A 23,623-nucleotide genomic window follows, 5' to 3' on the forward strand; every position below is an offset into this window, starting at 1 on the left:
TTTTAGATTGTAGCAGTGAGCCTGTTGTCTCTGATGTCATGGACACTGGGCTCACTTACTTCCTGTACTACATGTCTCAGTAAGACAGCTCTCCCCCTATCCACAAGGAGGAGCAGTGCACCAAATCATTATGGGAATTGTATACAAAAATACAAAAAACTGTTAACTGTGAGTGGACGACACCATAAAGCATTACACTTGTTTACAATGAATGCACCTTGTGCCCATGCTGTGTGAAACTTAGTTTGTATTTAAGCAGTCAATTTCTGTTTAGTCAGTGTGATTTTTACCCCTCGTCATTTTGGATTTATAGACTTGTTGGGCTATATCTCCAAATTGCATGTGACCTTTCCATGTATTTCTGTAATGGTATGTCTCGCTGGGAATGAATGTATCTCACCTAGATAATTTGACAAAGTTTCTTTCTCCGTTTATTTGCGCAATCTTTACCATTCAAACAGAACTACAGTAAATTCCCATGTAAATTCCCAATACCTGTTTGTGTCACTGTCAAGCAGCAGCTTGATGTGGTCATGGAAACACAAAAGATGTTGTTGCACAACTGAACATCATTCAACACAAATCACTCTTCTCACGGTGAACCTATAACTATTAAGAATTATGAAACACTATCGTAGTACTGACACATACTGACGCACATGTTTTAATGACTACCGGTAAATGTATTGCATAAAATCACTTTGGCAATATTGTTTCAAACAATTCTCTCTTTGTTGCGTCGAACGCATTCTATCCTTTCTCTCTGTTCATTCCATTTATGTATTGCGTGTATTCCCTGGCTGCACAATATAACCATGGAATGACAAGCCACGTTACAGTCAACACAGGACTCTTATTAAGCACCTTGCTCACTGAAAATGATTCAATTAAATGTGTGTGTGTGTGTGTGTGTGTGTGTGTGTGTGTGTGTGTGTGTGTGTGTGTGTGTGCGTGCGTGCGTGCGTGCATGCGTGTGTGTGTGTGTGTGTTTTTCTGATATTTGTCTAAACTCGGGACACAAAAACTTGAAACTGTGACCGTCCCAGTCAAACCAGGACGTCCAGCTACCCTAGAAGCCCACAATAGTTTAAGCACTTAAAAACCTGTAGCCTACCTATACTTAGTTGACTGGAATACCCCAAGGCCAGGGCTGGTTGAATACCACAGGCCAGGCCAGGGCTGGCCTGAGTAGGAAAGCTATGGGTTCATGGGGTTAAGTCACATCTTCACCCCAGAACCTGTGTGCCTGCATTGAAGGCGCTCTGACTGAGTGACAGATTTATGTCCACTGAGAAAAGAGAAAGGATGACCGGTTTTTAACACTGCAACATAGATTTCTATCATGAATCACATTCTGAGACTGGTTGGGCAGGTATTTATACTGCTGCATGACAGCAATACTACCAGACACAGACACACACACGTACTGTACACGCACACATACACACACTGCTGCTCCCTGTGACTTGGACATGGCTGTGGATCTGAGTAAGTAAACAAACACATTATTATTTTGAATTGGCCATTTGATTAAAGTTGCAATCCAGAATTATTTTTAATTAATATACCGTTATTTGTTATCTGTATGGTGTAGAGTTCATACAGTGTAACGTTGCTGTCGGGTGAAAACCTCTTATGTCCAAAACTTACTTTTCAGGATTCAGATGCATTTTGTGTTTTGTAGATCGGCTATTTTTGCTACTTTCTCCCTACGACCCTGTTGTAGGGTAGGACACCCACTGGTTGGCAAGTAGCCCTGTCTGAAGCACAGAGGTATCCCGCTAGATGTTTGGTCTCGCATGCAGGAGAGACCTGGGTTTGAATTCCAGGCGTTGCCGTTGCAATTAACTCTCTTTGTTATGAGAAGATATTACGGACAGGTTATAACTTGATTGATTTTTACAGCATTTCAGATCTGCTGCTTTAGATGGTGGAGGATGAAACAGTGAGAGAGACGGACACAGTCCGTGGAGCTTGAAGATTAGCTATTATTTTTCAAAAGATGTTTTAATACATTTTGAACTTGTGAAACAGGATATTCAATGAGTACTTTTACTTTTGGTACTTTAAGTATATTTTGATGCCAATGGATTGATGGATGGCTGGATGGATAGATATACCTTACTTAATTATTTGTTTATTTGCATTCATATTACATAATTTATGAATGCAACGTAAATACACCAGATTAAGAAAAGATGCTAGTTTACATCTGCTATGATCCGCAGTCCCCACACAAAACATAAAAACAAAACAGGCAGACAGTGAAGCACATTACATTAGGAAACAAATCATAAAAACATACGAGAACAATGTGCAAAGGTAAGTACCTATATGGTATCTATATGGTTAAGCAGCGTTGTTATAGGGCAATACAGATTGCAAAGTAACTTGTCATAGGGTATTAAATCTTGTTTGTCCAAAGGGCAAGTCAAAATCCTTGCAGAATAGACTATAACGTATTTTCTAGTGCGTATCGCTCTGTAAATGTTTATTTTTATGGCGTGTCTGTCTGTCTGTCTGTCTGTCTGTCTGTGGAAACTGGAAAGTAACATATATACTTAAGTACAATTGTGAGGTATTTGTACTTTACTTGAGTATTTCCAATTTCTAATACTTTTACTTCTACTCCACTACATCTTAGATCCAAATATTGTACTTTCACTGCACTATTTATTAAAAACTTTAGTTACTATAGTTTCTTTGTAGATTTAGATTATTATTACAAAATATACATGAACCAATTTAGCCATGTATTTTGGCCATTTGTAAATAGCCGATGTGACGCATTGTGAGCTTGGCTAGGTCGATGTGACGCATTGTGAGCTTGGCTAGTTGATGTGACGCATTGTGAGCTTGGCTAGGTCGATGTGACGCATTGTGAGCTTGGCTAGTTGATGTGACGCATTGTGAGCTTGGCTAGGTCGATGTGACGCATTGTGAGCTTGGCTAGGTCGATGTGACGCATTGTGAGCTTGGCTCATTAACACACTGGTATAACTCTTGAACCTCTTGTCTTGTATAGGTCGTTCAATGTTCAATAAGGTGGACTTCCACTGTCAGACCAATAACTCCTCCCACCACACCAGTGACATCACAGATGACCAGCTGATCGTGCGGCGCGGGCAGTCGTTTGTCTTGACCGTTGACCTCCTGCGACCTTACAATCCTGACGCCGACCAGCTCCGCTTTTTTGTTCAAACAGGTACCGCATGTACTTAGATCTGCTCTTTTATTTTTCTTTGACATGGTTCTTCAAAGGATAATATGGTATTGGTATTACAATTTGAAATGAAAAAGTTTTCACAGTTTTAGAGCATAGGCTATCTGTGGTCATAAGAGATATAATTAACTTTTCTTTTCTATGGTATTCGTATTTTCATGTCAAAAGTCCCTAAACGTCCAATCTCTCTTCCTATTATGTTAAACAAATGTGTTACTACATCATCAGGTCTGTATATTTCATCAGGTAACCACATTGCACATTCCACCAATTACATCAGATTACTCTATTTTACTGTTCAAGATGATGGCCAGGCGGTGCATTACAAAAAACATTATAAAATATAGTATAGTATAAAATATAAAACATTTTAGGTGAGAAATAGGCAATGCAGTAACAAATGGGACCCCACCCAACATTTGGGAAACAGTGGTGTTGTGCACAGATGAGATTAGACTGTGATTGGCTGAGACACAACCAGCCTCTGTTTTACGAGTCAGAAATATTACAATGAAGGTCGCAAAAAAAAGGCCATTGAAGCTTGACCTTTTTTGTGTGTTTTTCGACCTTGTGTGGTTGTGGTTCCTCACAGGATCTTTTCAGACTCCATCTTCATCTTTTCAGACTCCATCTCAGCCCTTAGCACTCCACCTATTTATGATCACCATGCAGACTAGCTCTGATCCATAGCTCTATAATGTGTTGCATTTATGCAATCTAAATGCAACGCATTAGAGCTATGGACCAGAGCTACATGCAGACATACCTTGGTCAATAAACCTGTTTTTGCTTGACAAAAGAAGATAGCATGCTATTTAGATCTAGACCTGTTATCCTATGGTTTCAATGTGATATACATTTGTTTTACGAGTATATTGTTGTTTAGACTGATGCTGCAAGGTTCTTGGTTTTCCTGTGATCCTATATCTTACACTACAGTGTATATTGTAGTGACTACACTATCTCTCTGCCTTTGATGTAGGCTACAGCATGTGTTGCTTAAGTTAATACTTGCTCTGGATAGCTACTGTAAAAGCCTCAATATGCACAGCAGCCATATTGGAAAGAAATTGGGCCTCTTCCATATTTTCTTCACAGGTGTTAGTGTTACCAATGATACCATTACCAATGAAGGCTCAGTTCCATAATTCCATTTAGTGTAGCCCTTAACAGCCCATAACTCTGAGTTTAGAAATCGAACCAAATGGACCCGTTACACAACCGTAATTAACCCAATCAAGGGACAATGAGTCTCACTACTGGTGGGTTTCCGAGGCTACTACTGGTGTAGCAAAGTATTTCCAGTCAGCACAATATCAGCACCCTGACTCTGTTTGACCAGAACGGAATACAGCCTTCATTAGAATCATTGGTAACACCTACGAAGGAAGTGAGGAAGAGGCCCAATTTATTTACAATATGCTGCTATGCATAGAGCCTTTAGTAAATTGTAAACTTGTATTGTAAATTGTATAGTTCCCAGGGGCTCAGAGGAGCTCGGCACGTGGGCTGTGTTTGGTATCCGAGGCCTTGAGGGATTCTGCACCAGTAAGGCCAAATGGAAGGCGGTGCTTAACAAGGGTTCTGCCCTTCAGCAATGCCGCGTGGTCTTGGATGTGACGCCCCCTGCTGACGCTCCCGTAGGGTCCTACTGCCTGTCTGCAACCAGCGAGAAATTCCAGTTCGCAGCCGAACGGGAAGTCATCATGGGCAAGCTGGTGGTGCTCTTTAACCCCTGGTGTAAAGGTACAAATGGAGGGAGGGAGACACCTTTGAACTTTAACAAGATCCATTAATTGTCTCATTAAAGGACATCAAGAAGGGGCACTCGGGTGCACTACTGCTGAGATTGTGGGTTCAAATTCACCGTGGTGCATTTGTCAGACAATACGAATACCATTGGCTCGTGTTCGGGGAAGGGAAGCTGTGCGATGAGGGTGTTTTGTTCATAGATATATATAAGAAAGGCTAGAGGGCTCACCTGCACTAATGGCCAATGGAGAGCGACGTCGCTACGTGGCGGCCATCTTACCGAGGGCAGCATAACATTGTGTCTATGGGCATGTACTTTTAAAATGTCCATAACTTGCTAAATTTTCAACCGATTTTCAAACGTTTGTTATAAACGTCAGAGACGTCTGCATACATATATGCTTTTATATAACGTTCATATAAAAAATAACATTAAGCAGATAAGCGTCCTGAATCATAGCCACGTTGATAACGTTTGTAATAAACCAACCCGTTTGTAAATCTGTCAAGATTTGAGCGAGTTATGACTATTTTTGTTTGAGCTGCCATAGAACATACTGTACTGTAGCCCCTCAGCAAGATGGCCACCAGGTGAACTACGTCAGATACTTCGCCTTGAGCCATCTAGCCTTATGTCTATGGTTTTGTGTACATAGATAGATGAATAGGTGTGTGTGTGTGTGTGTGTGTGTGTGTGTGTGTGTGTGTGTGTGTGTGTGTGTGTGTGTGTGCGTGCGTGCGTGCGTGCGTGCGTGCGTGCGTGCGTGTGTGCGCGCGCGTGTGTGCGCGTCTTTTCTTGTTTTGTGTGGTTTAATTGTGTCGATTGACTGGATGTTTATTGTGTTGTGTGTAGATGATTCAGTGTATCTTCCTGAGGAAGCCGAGAGACAGGAATATGTGATGAACGAAAATGGAATCATCTACAGAGGAACAGACAGATACATTTCTGCTTTGGCCTGGGATTATGGACAGGTAAACATTACATTAGATGACGGGGTTGGATAGATGACGGACGGACGGACGGACGGACGGACGGACAGATAGACAGACAGACAGACAGACAGACAGTGATCTGATAGTGATAAACAAAACACCCAACATCCCAATAGCCCAACATTAGGCTCATTTCCACTGGTCATAATCTAGATTTATTTCAGAATTTCATGTGACCAATAAAAAACATTGTTATTAAACTCAATATTTTGTCTCTCTCGCTGTCCAGTTTGAGGAAGACATGGTGGACATTTGTCTGAAGTTGTTGGACGTCAACCCCAAGTTTGAGAAAGACCCCGCTGATGACCTCTCCGCTCGCTGTAACCCCATCTATGTCAGCAGAGTGGTCAGTGCTATGGTAAGGCAAAACGCATCAAGGCAAGGCTTATAGCCCCTGCTAGCCTGTAGACCAGTAGCCTCGGAAACCCAGACATGGGGTGACGTGGCATTCTACGTGGCATTCTAGGGTTTATCAATGTCACTTCAGATTAACCTCTTAAACCATCTATACTTTATACGACAGACCTAAAAAGATCGGCCAAAATTGGTGAATCTTCCCACCAGAATAGTGATGCATGGTTTTCAAGTGGATACATGTCATTTAAGTTAATTCCAATCTGTCGTAATAATAATAATCACAGTTTTCCTTGTTGTGACATATCCTAGGGTACAGTTTACAGGTAACTTTTACTTTAAAATGATGAATACATAATGCATTACTACAATCCGATAATATTATTCTGAATTAGGTCATTTTACAAAATGAGTAGGCTACATTTTTTGTAATGCAAGTATATTTTGAAGCCAAGTACAATTTTGAATGTAGTATTTTTACTCGTAACAGAGTATTTCTACTTGTATGTTATAAGTGAAAGTACCAGTCTTTTATTTGTGCAGATCAACTCTCCAGAGGAGTGCTGGCCGGCTCTTGGAGTGATTATTCCGGTGGCGTCTCGCCCACTCATTGGAGCGGAAGTGTCGAAATCCTGCGGAAATGGCGCAAATATAACTGTCACGCGGTGAAGTACGGGCAGTGCTGGGTGTTCGCCGGGGTCATGTGCACAGGTAAAGAACCCATGAAGCTAATGTGAGCTCTAGTGTTATACAGTTCTGGTTGTCATTCAAAATGTCAACTCCATTGGAAGGTATATGCATCACAATGTTTAATACAAATACATTGTAATACATTGGTTCTCAACGTCTGGTCCGGGAACCACAGAGGGTCCAAATGGACACACATAACGGGCATAACAGAGTTTCTTCACATTTTCCGATTTAATTCACAGTGGTTTATAGGCTTGGTGTCCTACCAGACATGACATGACATGACATGACATGACATGACATGACATGACATGACATGACATGACATGACATGACATGACATGACATGACATGACATGACATACAGGCCCTTTCACTTCATGGGGCCAGTCCAATCTACATAGACTTCTATTGGTTTGTCCCTAATTGAAGGCTCCACATAGGGACAACCGGAAGTTTATGAAATGCATTGGAGTCTATGGGCTCGCGCGAGTACATGAACCATGTGACCAGGCTGTTTTCTTGACAGTAATATGACATAATGACATGACAACAGGGCTCAGTGCTTGTTCTACTTATTTAAGTCTGCGTTTTTGTTTTTCCGCAGTGATGAGGTGCTTGGGAATTCCGTGTCGTGTGGTGACCAACTTCCAGTCAGCTCACGACACAGACGGCAGCCTGACCATTGACGTGTTCCACGCAGGCTACGGAGTTCGACCCAGGGACTCCAAGGACAGTGTTTGGTGAGTTCATACTCTCATCGCACAACGGTGTCGCATGCAGACAAAAGGTTATCTCCAACTAAAAGCCCTAGCTGTCACCCTGGCACACTGAAAACAGCAAACACACTTGACCTACAGTAGTTATGACGACCATGCAGATAGTTTACCCTGGTAATTTTGTTCTTCTATATCTTGTTTTTTCTAACCACAAGGATACAACATAATTTAGATCTCATGTTATTAGACAGACACTAGGTTCATTGTTTACCTGGTATATAGTTTCAATGTGCATATTATTATTTAGTAAATTGTTTAGTCTGATGCTAGGTTTCTGCATGGATTACCTGAATCCTAATTTACTGATCGAGGCACTATGCACTGTCTCTCTGCATTTGATATAACTACAGTATGTCCTTACCTTGCTTATTGTAAATCGTTCTGGATAAGATCGTGCAGTCGGGACACTGGTTGATCACGCGTTCAGTGTGTCAGAGCGTTAACAGCGTGGCGTGATGCAATGGAGTATGAAATTGAACTTGAGACAAAAGAAAGGAAAGAGTACTGTATTGTCCCGTCTCTCATATACAGTTTCTTTCTCTCCACTGTCATGTCTGTGCGCAGTTACCTGAAAAGTAATCATTAATGACAAAAGGTGGCAGTGATTACAAAATTGCACCTGTGTGAAGTGAGGGGCGCTCTTATCATCATACATCATCATACGTCATCTCATTCCGGCAAATCCCAATTTGCGACCTCACTTTTGTCTTCAATGTTTGTGTTTACACAAACACTCAAAACTGGCCATTCATTATCAATGGCATTCAATGTTTGTATTAGGACAATGTTTGTGTTTACACAAACCCTCAAAGCTGGACATAGGAAGGGTTAGCACCCCTCAAAAAAGGGTATCAGCCATGGCAATTATATAACGATTACCCTGTGGTCAGGTAGCCCACGTGTAAAGTGTCCGTCCACCACCGTACCGGGGTTTGAATCCATCATTATGGATATTAGGCTTTTTCTTTGGTCTTTCAGGCAGATGCGAGTCACTCTCTGCTACATGCATCTTTATGCAGAGACTTGCGCCTTTTCAGCTTGAGGAGACGTCCATGTTTCTCTGCAGAGGTTCCAGGTCAACATCAGCGTTTTTCTGCTCGCTCTCGGCGGTGTACAGGTTGTTCTCCTGGATGTAGCGAACCACGGGGTCTGGCGTCAGGTACCTGACACTCTGTCCCCGCCGCAACGCTCGCCGCAAACGAGTGGCCGAGATCTCGTTTGTCACCCATTGGCGGACCACGTGGATGTTCTTACGATGCCTCCATAGAGCGTCAGATTTGTGGATGACCTCCTCAGCATCTGTCTCGTGGCGGCTGATGCAGACCATGCCATAGAGACCTAGGATCTCAGCCACGTCCTCCTCCTTCCAGAGATTTGGAGTCTGGAAGGAGTCCAGGACGTCAGCCCCGCACAGCAGCATCAACTGAGGGCTTTGCTCCTTCTTTGCACTCTTTCTCCTTCTTTGAAGCTCTTTGTTCTGCCCTGCCTGTTCTCCGTAGTGATGCCGCGCTACTTTAACCGTCTCCGTCCACTTAGGCTGTTCGCTCTCCCAGGGTTCTACTGTGATCCAGTCAGAGTCTTCTATGGCCAGTTGGGCCATCTGCACACGGTGGCGGGCTTCTATCAGGCCCTTCTTCTTATAGCCGTCACCCACTGGAGAGATGATGCCTTTCACCACCTTGTATCGGCCCATGTCTTCCAGATAGTCTCTGGCAAGCTCGAACATCCTCAGGTGCATGTTGGTTACGGGGTTGAAAGAGCCACAGGACAGCAGCACTACTTTGGTTGGATGCTGGGACTCCATTGTCTTTGGACTGATTCTCTGCTCTAATGGCTCCTCTTCTTGTGTGACTTATACATACGTACTTGGTGTATGCCCCTGGAGGAATGTCTCTAAACGGTGTGAAAGGCAGACTAACTTTAAAGCATGCTACGCTTTTACCTTTGATCTGCCTCGACACTCATGTCATCACTCTGACACCAGTCTCGTTCATGGAGTTGTCCAAATATGGACTTCCATGACATGATACTGGCATTCAAGCACTCTGATCAGAATATGGGGTAACCATGACAACCTGATCAAAGTTTTTTTTATTAATTTTTCCTCCTTTCCACCTTTTTTCCCCCCTCCCCTCCCCCCAGAGTTCACGCTCCGAAAGAGCCACAACCCCGGTATCTTGCACCATATGAAATAAAAGGCACATACAAATATACATAGACATAATAGAATAATAGAAGTATCCAAAGAATTAATAATAATTTTTAAAAAAATGTATATATATACATATATATATATAAAATAATAATAATAAAATAAAATAAAACAATTACAGTAGTAGGGTCAGTGTAACAAGTTAAGGATTGTTTATGTCAGCCGCGTTCATCCTCTCAATGTATGTCAAGAAAGGTTGCCAAATGGTGTAGAATTTTAAGGCACCGGCGTATACCCTCTTGTGGAGTAGCGAATCTTTAACCATGACAACCTAATGTCAACAAACATTTAAGAGTCATGTACAGAGTACAGACACACACACATGTGTCTCTGTGTCCTTTCACTCATGCATATATGGAGTTCCTCACTGACATCATCAATATATCATTTGCCCAAATATTCCACAATGCTCCACATTTGGCCTTCAAATATTCACTGATTTACCCTGGAAAGTATGTTTTAATGCCGACCTGTTCTACCCTTAGCAACCGCCTATTATACCAAACATGTTACCCTTAGCAACCACCTATTATCCATATATATACCACACTGTTTACCCTTTTTTACCCATAGCAACCACCTATTATACCCCATCAACCACTGCTGTATAAATTTATCATATCAACCATCCGTTTCCCGTTAGAAACTATACCTATTGCACCAGAGCACCTACGTTGCACCGCCGATCAGACCGATTTCTCGGAGTCATAGTGACGGGGGCTTTGTCAGAGTACCCATTGTACAGTTTGTCTGTGCCCCATTTGTGCAAATATATGGAGATCTATATCTGTCAGTCATTGTTCCCGTCATGATTGACATCAATCAGTATATATGCTCATATATTGGTTTGTGCCCATATCAGTCGGATCTGCGGTTCTGGACAACCCGCCTATCCAAACGTCTCAACGGTGGGCACCACACTCCCACAAGTGTATAATATATGTAGAAAGTTTTAACTTGGTCGGTCCCATATATACAGATGAACATATATGGGCATAGCGGTCTGATGTGGCAATGGACAACCGGATCTCCATAATATATATATGGGTGTATCAGGTTTGTTTGTGGTTATGTCTGAGTCATAGTCGGGCCTGTTTATTGTGGTTATTATGTCTGAGTCATAGCGATGTGGATTTGTTTATGGTTATACAACAGGTTGATGGAGGTCGTGGGCTAAAACTTTGCACAAAATGTGCATAGACTGGTCATGGAAGCCATGTGTCGTTACTCGTTAATATGGGTCAAAATAACATGCACACTGACAGAAGGACGTGTCCTGCTCTTTGGATGGAAACATATTTCCTTTTTGAGCGGTGCTAACCGCTCCAACATCACGTGACATCTATTCCTTTCCGCCCCCTGTGACATCATGTGGGTCAATACATCTTCTTCATCATACATCATCATCATAATAGAGGCACCGAGTGTGATGTCTTTGAATTACAAAGTGGAAGTGGGACATTTCAAAAGTGTGGTTGCTATAAAAGGTATGATAATTGCGAAGGCAGTGAGCACTTACTATGAGACCTAGCAGATCATGTCTGTCTGTGTGTGTGTCTGTGTGTCCCACCTTTGTGCCCATATATGGAGCTGAGTGATTTGTTTGTGATTGATGCAACACACTCCATATTTGGACGTATAGCTGCTTTGGGGACTCTTTATATGGTTATGGCTAAGTTAAAAACTTAAATTAAAAAAAACTTAACTTAAAAAAAAAAAAACTTAAAAAAAAATCTTAAAAAAACCCGAATATGTACGAGCTGCGTTCGCTTCCCGCGTTTGCGCGTCTTACTGGTGGTCTGACTGAAACGTCCTTCTGTCAGTGCGTTATTTGTGGACTTTAATGCCGGCCTCTTGCCACCCATGGCTTTAACTTTGGTAAGTCTCGAGTTTAGAGCACAAACCTTTTAAACGTATTGTTGTTTATTGTGCCATGCAGGAATTTCCATGTGTGGGTGGAGGCCTGGATGAAACGGCGAGACCTGAAGGAAGATGGAAGCTATGATGGCTGGCAAGTTCTGGACCCAACCCCACAGGAGAGGAGCAAAGGTACTTGTCTCTGAAAGCATTAAGCAATGCATTGAATGTCCTTCTAATCCAATGCAAGAAGGGGCCATGGTTTTTCCATTCCTTTTTTCTTTTCTTTTCTTTTCTTGATACCATGCTTTATCTCTGGGACTCCCACACACACTGCAAATGTGATTTACAGAGAGTGCACAAATGGAACCAAGAGGACCCATAAGGAACATTGGACTATTAATGAGTTTGTTCTCTCCTGCAGGTGTGTTCCGCTGTGGTCCGGCTCCCGTCGCAGCGATCCGTGCAGGACACACCGACCAGAAATACGATATTCCGTTTGTCTTTGCTGAGGTTAACGCTGACTGCATTGACTGGCTGGTTAGTAAATGGTCCTGGACTACATTTATATAGGCCAGTGCTTTTCTCCTAAGCACTTTACAAATTTAATTCACTTATTCACATTCACCCATTCATTCACACACTGATGGCAGAGGAAACCATGCAAGGCACCAACCTGCTAGCCAGGAGGAGCCGGGAATCGAAACCTGGAACCTTCGGGTTCCAAGACTATACCTATACCCTACACCGCCTGCGCCACTGCCGCCCGCTGCTCCCAAAATACGGAATTAACTCCCTAGAACTGCAGACTCACTCCCAATCTTCGGCTCACTCATCTCTTCAGACTCCACCTTAGCCTGGAGCACTTGCAAAGGCTTAAAGTGTAATTTAGATAGCATAGCATGTTATGTAGACCAGTGGTTCCCACACTTTTTCATGTCAAGGACCCCCCAAATTGACACTAATTTGCCCACAGACTCCCATGTGAGGAGATATGCCTGCAGGGACCCCCCCATAAGAGAACGGATCTAGCAGTGATTCTCAACCTGTTTAATTTCAAGGACCCCAGTTTGACATGCATTAGTCTACAGATCCCCATTTAATGGCATTTCTATCTCTGAGACCCCAATTTATATTGTAAAATCAATGTTAATTTAACTGAGAGTGGTTCCAAACTAGCATGTAGCTGGGGACCCCCTGGAACTCCCTCAAGGACCACTGATGTAGACAGATGCCAGGTACATTACATTAAATGTACAGATTATTGATTTTCTACTGTCATGGTGATAGGTTCTTGGTCTACTTATGATCCCAGATAACTATTTCTATGCATTTGATGTATTAACTAGTGCTGTCCTCGCTTGCTGTAAATCATTCTGGATTAAGAGCAGCTGCTAAATGCCTATATTGCCTAAATTGTAAATTGAAAGGAACTGTGTTCAGGGAAGTAGTTATATCAGTGCTTCTCAAAGTAGAGCCTTGAGGGGGCTCCAGAGGGTCCCCATGCTAACACAGCATCCAAATCAACAAGCTCCGTGGGAGCTTATAGACCTGCTATTTCCCAAAAATCTAGAAAAGGTTATAAACTTTGTAACAACACAGATTTTGTATGGGGTCCCTGACACAAGATATTTCCAGATGGGGTTTGTGGCCAAATACTTATTATGTTCTATGACAAATAGCTAAAATAGCCAATATTCAAGTTCATAAAACGTTACATTGCGACGGGTTTTGAGCTTGACAAACCAAATATGGATGTCTTTAACTGCAAGTGCCCAAATATGGACAATTGTACATTCTCCAAATGAACTCAAGATTAATCTACATCACTGCGAGAACTGTATAATAGGAACGAGACAGCCCTCTTGGAACAGTAGGTTAAGCTCTGTAATCAGTCCTTTCGAGAAGGGCTTTAAGCTGAATGTCTAAACGATTAGCACACTGTTAGCTATTATGGTGATGAGGTCGTCGGTTGAGGATGATGATAATGATGACATTGATGCTGGCCTGGGACTGGGCCTTGTCCCCGAGAAGACGAAGAATAACGTCAAGTGGGTTGATGTCACTTGTGTTTTCAAGGGGGCATGTAAGGAACTGAACCTTGGCGAGTTGCTCCATGACAAATTGTTTGGCCTGTTCGAGGCTATGTCGGCCATCGAGATGATGAATCCAAAGATGGATGCCGGAATGATCGGGAACCAGGTCAATCAGAAGGTAGTTCTGAGCTTTGAACAGGCTGTCAAGGCCGGTGCCATCAGGGTAAGGGACCTGGGCCCGCCTCAACTGATCGGCATCATGGACACATGTTTCTGTTGCTTGATCATGTGGCTGGAGGGCCACTCTCTGGCCCAGACCATATTTACCTGCATGTACGTGCACAAACCAGACTTAATAGAGGACCCAGCTCTCAAAGCCTTCACCCTGGGAATCCTCAAAGTCTGCAGCATCGTTCAAGGGAAAGTCATGAAGGCTGCTGTGTTTGAAGAGGAAGACTTCCAGGCCGTGACCTATGGCTTCAAGATGGGCGATAATGTTGCGGACCTGCGGGTTACAGGCATGCTGAAAGACGCAGAGGATGAGTTCCAGAGGCGGGTTAAGAGCACACGCTGTCGACAGCAACGAGACACCGAGGTCAAGCTGGAGCACCAGCAGTATTTGGCACTTTTCAACAGAATCAAGTTCACGCGCCTGTTATTGACCACACTTATCGCCTTTTCAAGGAAAGAGGCCAGTAGCAGCTCGATGGCCGAGGCCCAGAATCTGATGGCTCAAGCGGCTGAGCTCCTACCAGCCATCCACTCTAGCATCCAACATGGTGTCCAATCACAGAATGATACTAAAGGAGAAGATCAACCCATCATGATGGGCTTTGAGCCGCTGGTCAATGAGAGACTGCTGCCCCCCACCTCCCCACGCTACATCAAGATCATCAAGAGAGAGGAAATGGTGGCCTACTTCACCAAGCTCATAGAACGTATCAAGAGCGTCTGTGACGTCATCAATGCCACCAGCCTGCACGGCATACTAGACTTCTTCTGTGAGTTCAGTGCGCAATCTCCCTGTGTGCTCTCCCGATCTCTGCTTCAGACAACGTTCCTGGCAGATAATAGGAAAGTGTTTGGTACTCACCTGATGCCGAATATGATCAAGGATGCTCTCAGATACTTTGTCAGCCCGCCTGTCCTCTCCTCCAAGTGCTGTCTCTTCAACAACCACCAGGCCAAGGGCTACATAGACTCATTCATCACACACTGCTCCGTGCCGTTCTGTAGCCTCATACAGATCCACGGCCACAACCGAGCTAGGCAGAGAGACAAACTAGGACTCATCCTGGAAGAGTTTGCCGCACTGCAGGCCGAGGCAGAGAATGTGGACACTGCGTTACACGGCCTGCTGACCAAGCTGGAGCCTCAGAGGCAACACCTGGCCTGTCTGAGCAGCTGGACCCTCTACCACAACCTGAGAATCATGATCCAGTACCTGCTGAGCGGCTTTGAGCTGGAGCTTTACCGCGTGCACGAGTACCACTACATCTACTGGTACCTGTCTGAGTTCCTCTACGGCTGGCTGATGTCCACCACAGAGAAGATTGCGGAGGAGCAGCAGAAAGGATGCAGCAGCAGCAGCAAGAAAACCAAGAAGAAGGAGGTGTGCCCGCTCAGTAAGGAGATCACCATGTGTCAAGCATACCAGAACATGTGTGCTGGCATGTACAAGACCATGGTGGCGTTGGACTTGGACGGGAAGGTGCATAAGCCGCAGTTTGAGCTGGACAGTGAGCAGATTTGCTATGAGCATCGCTTCGCCCCCTTCAACAGCGTGGTCACTCCCCTGCCCGTACGCTACGGCCAGTTCAAGGAGATGTCTGACCTGAAGAAGTGCGACCCTCTGCCAGGTTCGGCTGACTTGTACCTCGCAGCCAGCAAGCACTTTCAGCAGGCTAAGCTGGTCCTCGAGAACGTGGCCGGTCCAGACGCCGAGGTGAGCCGTGTCCTGAAGGTGGCCAAGCCCAACATTGTGGTGACGAAGCTGCTGGCCGGAGGACACAAGAAAGAGCCCATGGTGCTCCCACAGTTTGACTTCTCCACTCACAAATACTTCCCTGTGGTCACAATTACATGATTCAGAAGCAGACTACTGGCAAATGAACACTCAGGATGTAACCCAGTGGTGGACAGCAACAAATTACATTTACTTTTTGAGCAGTGCTAGCAGCTCCAACACTTGACTGCATTGCATGGTCTATTGGTCTATTTCAGAATGTTTACTATGGACTATGGTTCCTTGTCTATATTATTAATATTAACCTCTGCATCAAAGGCACCGCTCACTTCACACTGGATGTGATTCACTCCATTACATTTCAAAGACAAATACCGTACCCAAATACGGTGTCCAGGATGAAATGACTGAGGGGGCATTTGAAAATGGCGAGGGTACACATCTAATTTTTATATAGTAAAACTATGCTGTATGTACATAAAAGTGAGGGTGCAGAATTTGGAACGGAGGGTGCTGGGCACCCCCGTGGCGCCGGGCCTGTGTGAACCTACTAACCTACTGAACCTACGGATTTGTTTGCTAGGGTTCAAGTGTTTATATTATCATTAGTATTATTATTACAATTACTGTATGTGTTTTTGTATACTGCTAGGTTATGGCCGATGGTTCAAAGAAGAACATATTTTCTGACACTTTGAGAGTTGGTCAAAACATCTCCACCAAGTCTGTGGGCTCCAACAAGAGGCAGAATATCACAGACAGCTACAAACAGAGAGAGGGTGAATATATATATGCATTCACACACACACACACACACACACACACACACACACACACACACACACACACACACACACACACACACACACACACACACACACACATGTGTATATTTTTATTGTAATATTTTCTAGTTTACTAGTCAAAGAATAGCAGTAGTTAAAGCTGCACTATGTAACTTTCCTCTTCTACCAAGTGATGAACATTGTACCATTGAGCTAATAGAGCCTCCCTGCTTGCTTAGGGATGAATTGAATATCGACCTTCAGGTCAAAATTCTTGTCAAACCAGAAACAGGTTTGTGTCAATTAAAGGCCAGTTTTCTACTAGACACAAGATCTAAATGTCTCAATAGAAGAGCAGGGAGACCGAATGCAACCACCCCAATTGTATATCGGTAAGTTATTGTATTAACATACCCTACCAACCATACAGATTGGACGAAATGTACAAAGTGCAGCTTTATTACTATAATAACTCTGCCCTCTCCTAACCAGATCATTTGGGGTCTCAGGGGATGGTAAATGCCACCCCCTAGTGTTCACTTTTTTACCCTCAAATTTATTTTATGAACATTCTCCCCAACTCTGAACATTTCTTGCAGATTAATATGATTTCAGATCAATTCATGCTTGTATAGATTATATGCTTTCTTGTCTGCAACCATGCATGTATTAACAATTTCCATGTCATTAACATGGATTCAAGTTAATAGTCTCGGATATTTCATAGAAGCAAAGGTTAAAACTCAATCTGTGACTTCTTCACCCGGTTGGCAGTATGTAGAACAGCAGGAACAATATTACTAAAACATCATGATTTTGTGGGAATCAGTGCTAGTGTTGGAGGCTCCTTTTCATACTGTTTCACAAATCGCATATAGGACATGGTCATATCAAACGTTCAGCCGTGAGGTTTTATTTTGCTTTCATCCAGGCAACTGAGGCAAGTATAGGAAAACAAACATTTCAACCTCCCCAAACAAAATAGTGGATCTACAAACTCACAATGTGTCTAAATGTGACACGTTGTTGTGAGCTTTTAGATCAACTATTTTTTAGTGAGAGAGTAACTTACAAAGTTACAGGCTACCATTCATTTTCAATTAAAGCAAGTGGCATGAAGATACAAAGATATATCATCCAACTTTTGCAGCTGCAAAACAAAAACTGCAACAGCTACAAAACACATGTACATTTCTATCTGTGCATATATACCCCCTGTTTTCTTTTCTGAAATGACACCTGTGTAACCTCTGCTCATAACAGGTACCGACAGTGAGAGAAGTGTCTTTAAACACGCCCTCACCAGAGATTACTCCATAGAAGGACACCCCAGAAAACCAAAAGTGGAACCCGGAGATCAGCCTGGAACGAATGAACCAAATGGAGCGGATGAGCCAAATGGAACAAATGCTCCCAAGAAGATTTCAATGAACATCGAGGAGGTATAGGGCAGGCTTCTTATGTATGATGGATGTAGAAGCTCACAACTTGTAATGTGTGAGCTTGTAGATCTGTTCAGTTATATTTGGGGGGGGGGGGGGGGAAACATTGTGAAATGGGCCATGAGTACTTTTACTCAATATATTTTTATGCCAATACTTACTGTTCTTTAACGCAAGTAACATTTTGAATACAGGCCTTTTACCTGTACTGTAAGAGTATTCTATAGTGTTGGTACTATTCATCCTTACAAAGGAAAATAAAATCTGACTATGTCTTATAACATTGGTTATGCATTATTCTAGGTGTCCAAGCCCATCAACGGTCAGGACATCAGTTTGAAGCTGCAGATGAGCAGTAAGGACCAGGCAGCCAGGCATTTCTCTATTAACATCAGCACCCAGGTCATGAGGTACACCGGTGTACCTTCTGCTAACGTCTACTCCCAGCTGAATGATGTCACTCTACTGCCTAGACAAGGTAAACTAGTCTGTCTTAATACGGTCAATTCACTAACAAACAGCTGAGACACATTAATGAAATCATTGGTGATTTGAAATCGCTTCTTCCAACCACTTTCGTTTCTTGACTGAGGCTGCTGCTGCATGCAGCGTGGGTAGTTTGGGTTCATAAAATGTCATTGGACAGGCTAGTGAGGCTACACAAGCGACCACAACTCCAAATAAACAACTATTTATTGGTATGGTTACTGTACTGTACTGTACTGTACTGTACTGTACTGTACTGTACTGTACTGTACTGTACTGTACTGTACTGTACTGTACTTGGAAATAAATCGCAGAGGCCGAAACCTTGTTTGCTTTGCCACTTTATTAATACATTTGGTATAGCACTCACCTTTCGACCACAAGGCCATGGGTCCGACTGCCAACTCTGCGTATGAGTAGCACAGCTTGGGTGTGGCAAGTTGTGCGCTTATAAGTACTGGGAACTGATAGTAGGTACAGGTGTTGCACTCCAACTCAGTAATCAATCTAGCACATTGTGAAAAGGGGATATGGACTCCAAACCCTCAATAAGCCTCTTCGACCGGTTCTTTTTTTATATAGCATATAATTTGACAGTTGTTGTGACAGATCATATGTGGTCTTGAGTGAGAGTGTGTGATTGTACTCATTCAGGTGTGTCTGTTAATTTCTCAGTGGGAGTTGGCAGCCCTGCAATTATTGTGCATTAGCAAACGTTTTTCTGACACACTGTGCTGCTCCATTCAGCAAAAAAGAACGTGTGTGTGTGTGTGTGTGTGTGTGTGTGTGTGTGTGTGTGTGTGTGTGTGTGTGTGTGTGTGTGTGTGTGTGTGTGTGTGTGTGTGTGTGTGTGTGTGTGTGTGTGTGTGTGTGTGTCTCTCTCTCTCTCTCTCTCTCTCTCTCTCTCTCTCTCTCTGCCTGCCTGCTTGTATTACTATCCATCGCACTTGCACTGCACTTTATATTAATGCACTAACCTCAGGGAAATGGATTGGAAATTAACTGTAAGACAGTTTGGTTATCAATAATTGGAGTGTATTGTCATACACTACTGTATGTGCGAAATGAAATGAAAATGAAAGTGTTAACTGACAGTTCTTTCAAACTGCTGCATTATGGCCTGCACTATCTATTTTATTTATTGTGAATTGAATTGAATTGAATTGAATTGAATTGAATTGAATTGAATTGAATTGAATTGAATTGAATTGAATTGAATTGAATTGAATTGAATTGAATTGAAGTCTGTCTGTCTGTCTGTCTGTCTGTCTGTCTGTCTGTCTGTCTGTCTGTCTGTCTGTCTGTCTGTCTGTCTGTCTGTCTGTCTGTCTGTCTGTCTGTCTGTCTGTCTGTCTGTCTGTCTGTCTGTCTGTCTGTCTGCAGACATGTCCGTGCCCATCCTGGTTCCAGCCTTGGCGTACAGGAGCCACATGCTGAACTGTGACAGTGTGAAGGTGTCCGTCATTGCCACGGACAAAGAACAGCCAGATGCCATCTACCTGACGGAGGTGGACATCACACTGGAAAGCCCTCCCATGTCTATCACTGTTAGTAGCCTATTACATTAGTTACTACTAAAACTGCCACTAATCAGTGGTGGTGTATACTCAAGGTTTTACATTTTCACATTTCAGAAATTGACAGAAAATATCCAAAAATATATAATATAGTGGCTCTACAAGCTCATTGTTGCTGCATGTTTGTAGCTAGCTGGGTGTAGTAGTTAGTAGTGTATATGCATTCAGGACATGTAATGCTCAGTGACTCAGAACCTGCAGGCACACATGCACGGACGCACGCACATTCACACGCACACACACACACACACACACACACACACACACACACACACACACACACACACACACACACACACACAATCCGCAATATATTGGATTCATGTTCATTTTCAGACATTAAACCAATTATTATGGCCAATACTTTCACTCTGAACTTGGTCTCCTCTTGGCTGAAAATAGCTCGCTTGTCAGCTTGTTATTTTTTATCCTATATACAGGTTTAATGTTTGTTTTTCCTTATAAACAAACATTAAAAACGCCATTGACATGAACAGAGTGTTTTGTCGATGTTTGTTTTGTCTGAGATGTATATAGCGCCCCTCACTTCACAGTTCACACAGGTGTGGTTTTTGTCTTAAGGTCTCCTCGGTATAGGGATGCTATGGTTGGTTAATGAAAAGGAACGAAATGATCACACAAGGATTTGGCGGCCCCCTTGGTTTGATTTCTGACCTAATGGTTTGTGTGTAGGTTCCAGAGCAGGGCCAGCAGCGCAGAGAGCTACCTGTGGAGATTGTGTTCAAAAACCCAATTGATGAGGTGCTGAGGAACTGCACTCTGACTATCACTGGCAGTGGACTGGTCAAATATGCCATTCAGGCCAGGTCAGTGTATGTGCAAGTGTGCATGTGATAACCAATCCTGTGTGTGTGTGTGTGTGTGTGTGTGTGTGTGTGTGTGTGTGTGTGTGTGTGTGTGTGTGTGTGTGTGTGTGTGTGTGTGTGTGTGTGTGTGTGTGTGTGTGTGTGTGTGTGTGTGTGTGTGTGTGTACACAATGTATGCGCGCATGTGTGCGCATCGGCATACAGCATGTTTATGAGAATGTATTGTGTTGTTGTGTATATGTTCAGATTAGCAGAGCTGGGTCCAGATCGCCAGGTGCACTTTAAGTTCTTCATCCTTCCCTACAAGTCAGGAGTGAAGACTCTGCTGGTGGACTTTGACTGTTCCAGCTTCAGAGACATCAAGGCAAGCTGCACCATCAACATTCTACCAGCCACACCTTGGGCAGGCTGGGGGATGTGATCTGCCCTGTCCAGGTGTCCACAATCTCCACATTCTACCACTCACCCCTGACGATGTACCTTTGTGATCTGCATAGAATTCTATCTCTGGGACACCAATCTAAGAACATTCGTATTGTTATAATATACATGATTGATTAGTATGGTCTAAATTACTAAAATGAAGGAATGGTTTTTTTGGGGGGTTTTTTGCATATCCAAACTAATCGCCTGATTCACTTCATTAACTTGATCACAAAATGCTTACAAGCTTTCGGTGGACATTTGCTTACAAGCTTTCAGTGGACATTTCTATATACTGACAGACAGACATACATCATCATATATCACATTCTGTGCTCAGCCAATCAAATCATCACTATTATACACAGACACACAAAGCTGGGCATAGGATGGGCTAGCGCCCCTCAAAAATAACCCATCACATCACAAAATAAGACAAAATAAGATGTGTGATGTCAAATATAGCATATATATACAGTATTCACCACCCTGAGAACTGCAATGGTGTGTCATAATAATATACCGGTAGGTTGATTATTATTACAAGCTTCTTAAAACCCCATCATTTCCTAGCTTTGTGTATGTCCATTGTCCAGCATTATTGAGCCAGTACTCCAAGTTAGAGTTCAACCAGCAGGTGGTGTTATACTGCCATCTTGTACAGCTTTAGCTACACGTACTGCTACAGCCTACAGTGGTCTCTGATGCTTCAGATGCACAGTCTATGTTCAGATGTAGCGTTTGGGTTTCATTAAAGATTGGGTCAAATTCGTACTCTCTTGTGTCAATCATAACATTTCTTGATTTCTAGACACTTATATAAAGGCTTCATTCATTTATGGCTTTTGTCTTTTAACTTCTTTGGGGGCCTCCCACGCTGGGTCACAGATCGAGGTCAGAGGAGAAGGATGAGGCGTAGCTCACTTCAGGGCTGGCTGGCCGGCCAGTGTACCAGTCCCACTGCCCACTATACCACTACACAGTGTCACCCAGAGTAGAGCTGGTGGAGTGGCGAGCAAACTATTATGAGGGGAAAGAGGCGCACCACAGACACACACTGCGGTGCAGTTAGCTAACAACACTGCAGACTGGAATAGCTCATCCTGATGCTAGACTGTAGGCAGGAGAGTCTAGAATCACACTTTTTTTATAATGTGTAAAATAAAATAAAAATAATGATTCAAGTAAATAGGGGAAAACTTCATCAAGAATCTTTGCTCTCTGCCTTTTTCAAAAATAGAAACCCAACTGCTCTGCTCAGTCATGAAGCAAAAGCGAAATAGAACACCAACACCCTGCCTGCAGTGTGCAGTCTGTCACTACTATTATAGCTGTCAGCTACACCCTGCTACACTTGAACCACAGGAAATTGATTAATTTGGCCTTCAAAATTAGAGTTTCATAATAATAATAATTACAGGACGTGCAGATAGTTAACAGATAAATAGCCTACCGTATAACTTAAATGGCAGTGTTTTTATTTATTTGGTCTTAGTCTTTTGAATAACACACCATTTAGTCTTGGTCCTACTCCTATTTAGTCTTCTGAAATTCTTTAGTCTCGGTCTAGTCTTAGTCGACTAAATGTCAAAAACTTTAGTCGACTTAGTCTTTATAGTCTTAGTCTTAAAATGAACACTGTTAAATGGTGTTATTATCTGTTATAGCCTTATAGGTGTCATCATCATATAGACTACATGTTTCTCAGGTTGCGTTACTGATGTGGTAAAGTATGTCCACCATGTTACGCTATAGAGGAAATTGATACATTTTCATTCAGAAAATATGGTTAATAAAGATATTAAAATTCTTACTCAGTGGTCAGCAATGTGCTACCATATTCTAGTAATTCCCATCTTTAGTATAAAATGTGGCCCCTGTTGTGTTCAAAATGTGTAACCGTATTACAGTGTAAATAATGGATATGGAAATAATTTGAATAATGTATTAAGATGGAAAAAAAAATCTGACAGCTGAACATGCCCTCTTTCAGAAACAAAAAAGAAAAGAAAAAAAATCGTGTAAAACAAAAAAAATGTTTTGAATGAATGAATGAATGGTTTATTTCGGTACTTACATTTATTACATTTTTAAAGACATTGTCAATGTAAGGTCTAGTTTAGCACCGAAAAGGTGTAGGGCTGTAGGCTGAAGCCAAAGCTTTTGAAAATGTTACCCAATTTTCAGCGGCTGTCACAGATTCTGAGATGTGTCACTTACA

General features: G+C 42.8%; 3 protein-coding genes across 3 annotated transcripts; 2 read left to right on the forward strand and 1 right to left on the reverse strand.

Moving 5' to 3' along the window:
* The first annotated feature begins 1,431 nt into the window (after nucleotides 1-1,431).
* On the forward strand, nucleotides 1,432-22,112 carry tgm8 (transglutaminase 8). The gene is given in 16 exon segments (XM_080775048.1): nucleotides 1,432-1,488; nucleotides 3,026-3,205; nucleotides 4,700-4,969; nucleotides 5,829-5,947; nucleotides 6,198-6,326; nucleotides 6,866-6,988; nucleotides 6,991-7,033; nucleotides 7,620-7,755; nucleotides 11,943-12,052; nucleotides 12,285-12,400; nucleotides 16,515-16,641; nucleotides 17,911-18,089; nucleotides 18,393-18,567; nucleotides 19,959-20,122; nucleotides 20,846-20,979; nucleotides 21,226-22,112. Coding segments are annotated over 16 exon segments (2,196 nt in total). The 5' UTR covers nucleotides 1,432-1,472; the 3' UTR covers nucleotides 21,401-22,112.
* LOC308325793 (nicotinamide/nicotinic acid mononucleotide adenylyltransferase 1-like) lies at nucleotides 8,825-9,595 on the reverse strand (the record flags this gene model as incomplete). The annotated part of the gene is made up of 1 exon (XM_080778488.1): nucleotides 8,825-9,595. One exon carries the CDS (start codon nucleotides 9,593-9,595, stop codon nucleotides 8,825-8,827), a length of 771 nt encoding a protein of 256 aa, XP_080634614.1.
* LOC308325803 (N-alpha-acetyltransferase 35, NatC auxiliary subunit-like) lies at nucleotides 13,814-15,982 on the forward strand (the record flags this gene model as incomplete). Its single annotated transcript, XM_080778498.1, has 1 exon — nucleotides 13,814-15,982. One exon carries the CDS (start codon nucleotides 13,814-13,816, stop codon nucleotides 15,980-15,982), a length of 2,169 nt encoding a protein of 722 aa, XP_080634624.1.
* Nucleotides 22,113-23,623: the final 1,511 nt, after the last annotated feature.

The sequence above is a fragment of the Protomyctophum bolini genome (genome assembly GCF_963924005.1).
Source record: "Protomyctophum bolini genome assembly, chromosome: 2".
In the NCBI taxonomy this organism is placed as follows: domain Eukaryota; kingdom Metazoa; phylum Chordata; class Actinopteri; order Myctophiformes; family Myctophidae; genus Protomyctophum; species Protomyctophum bolini.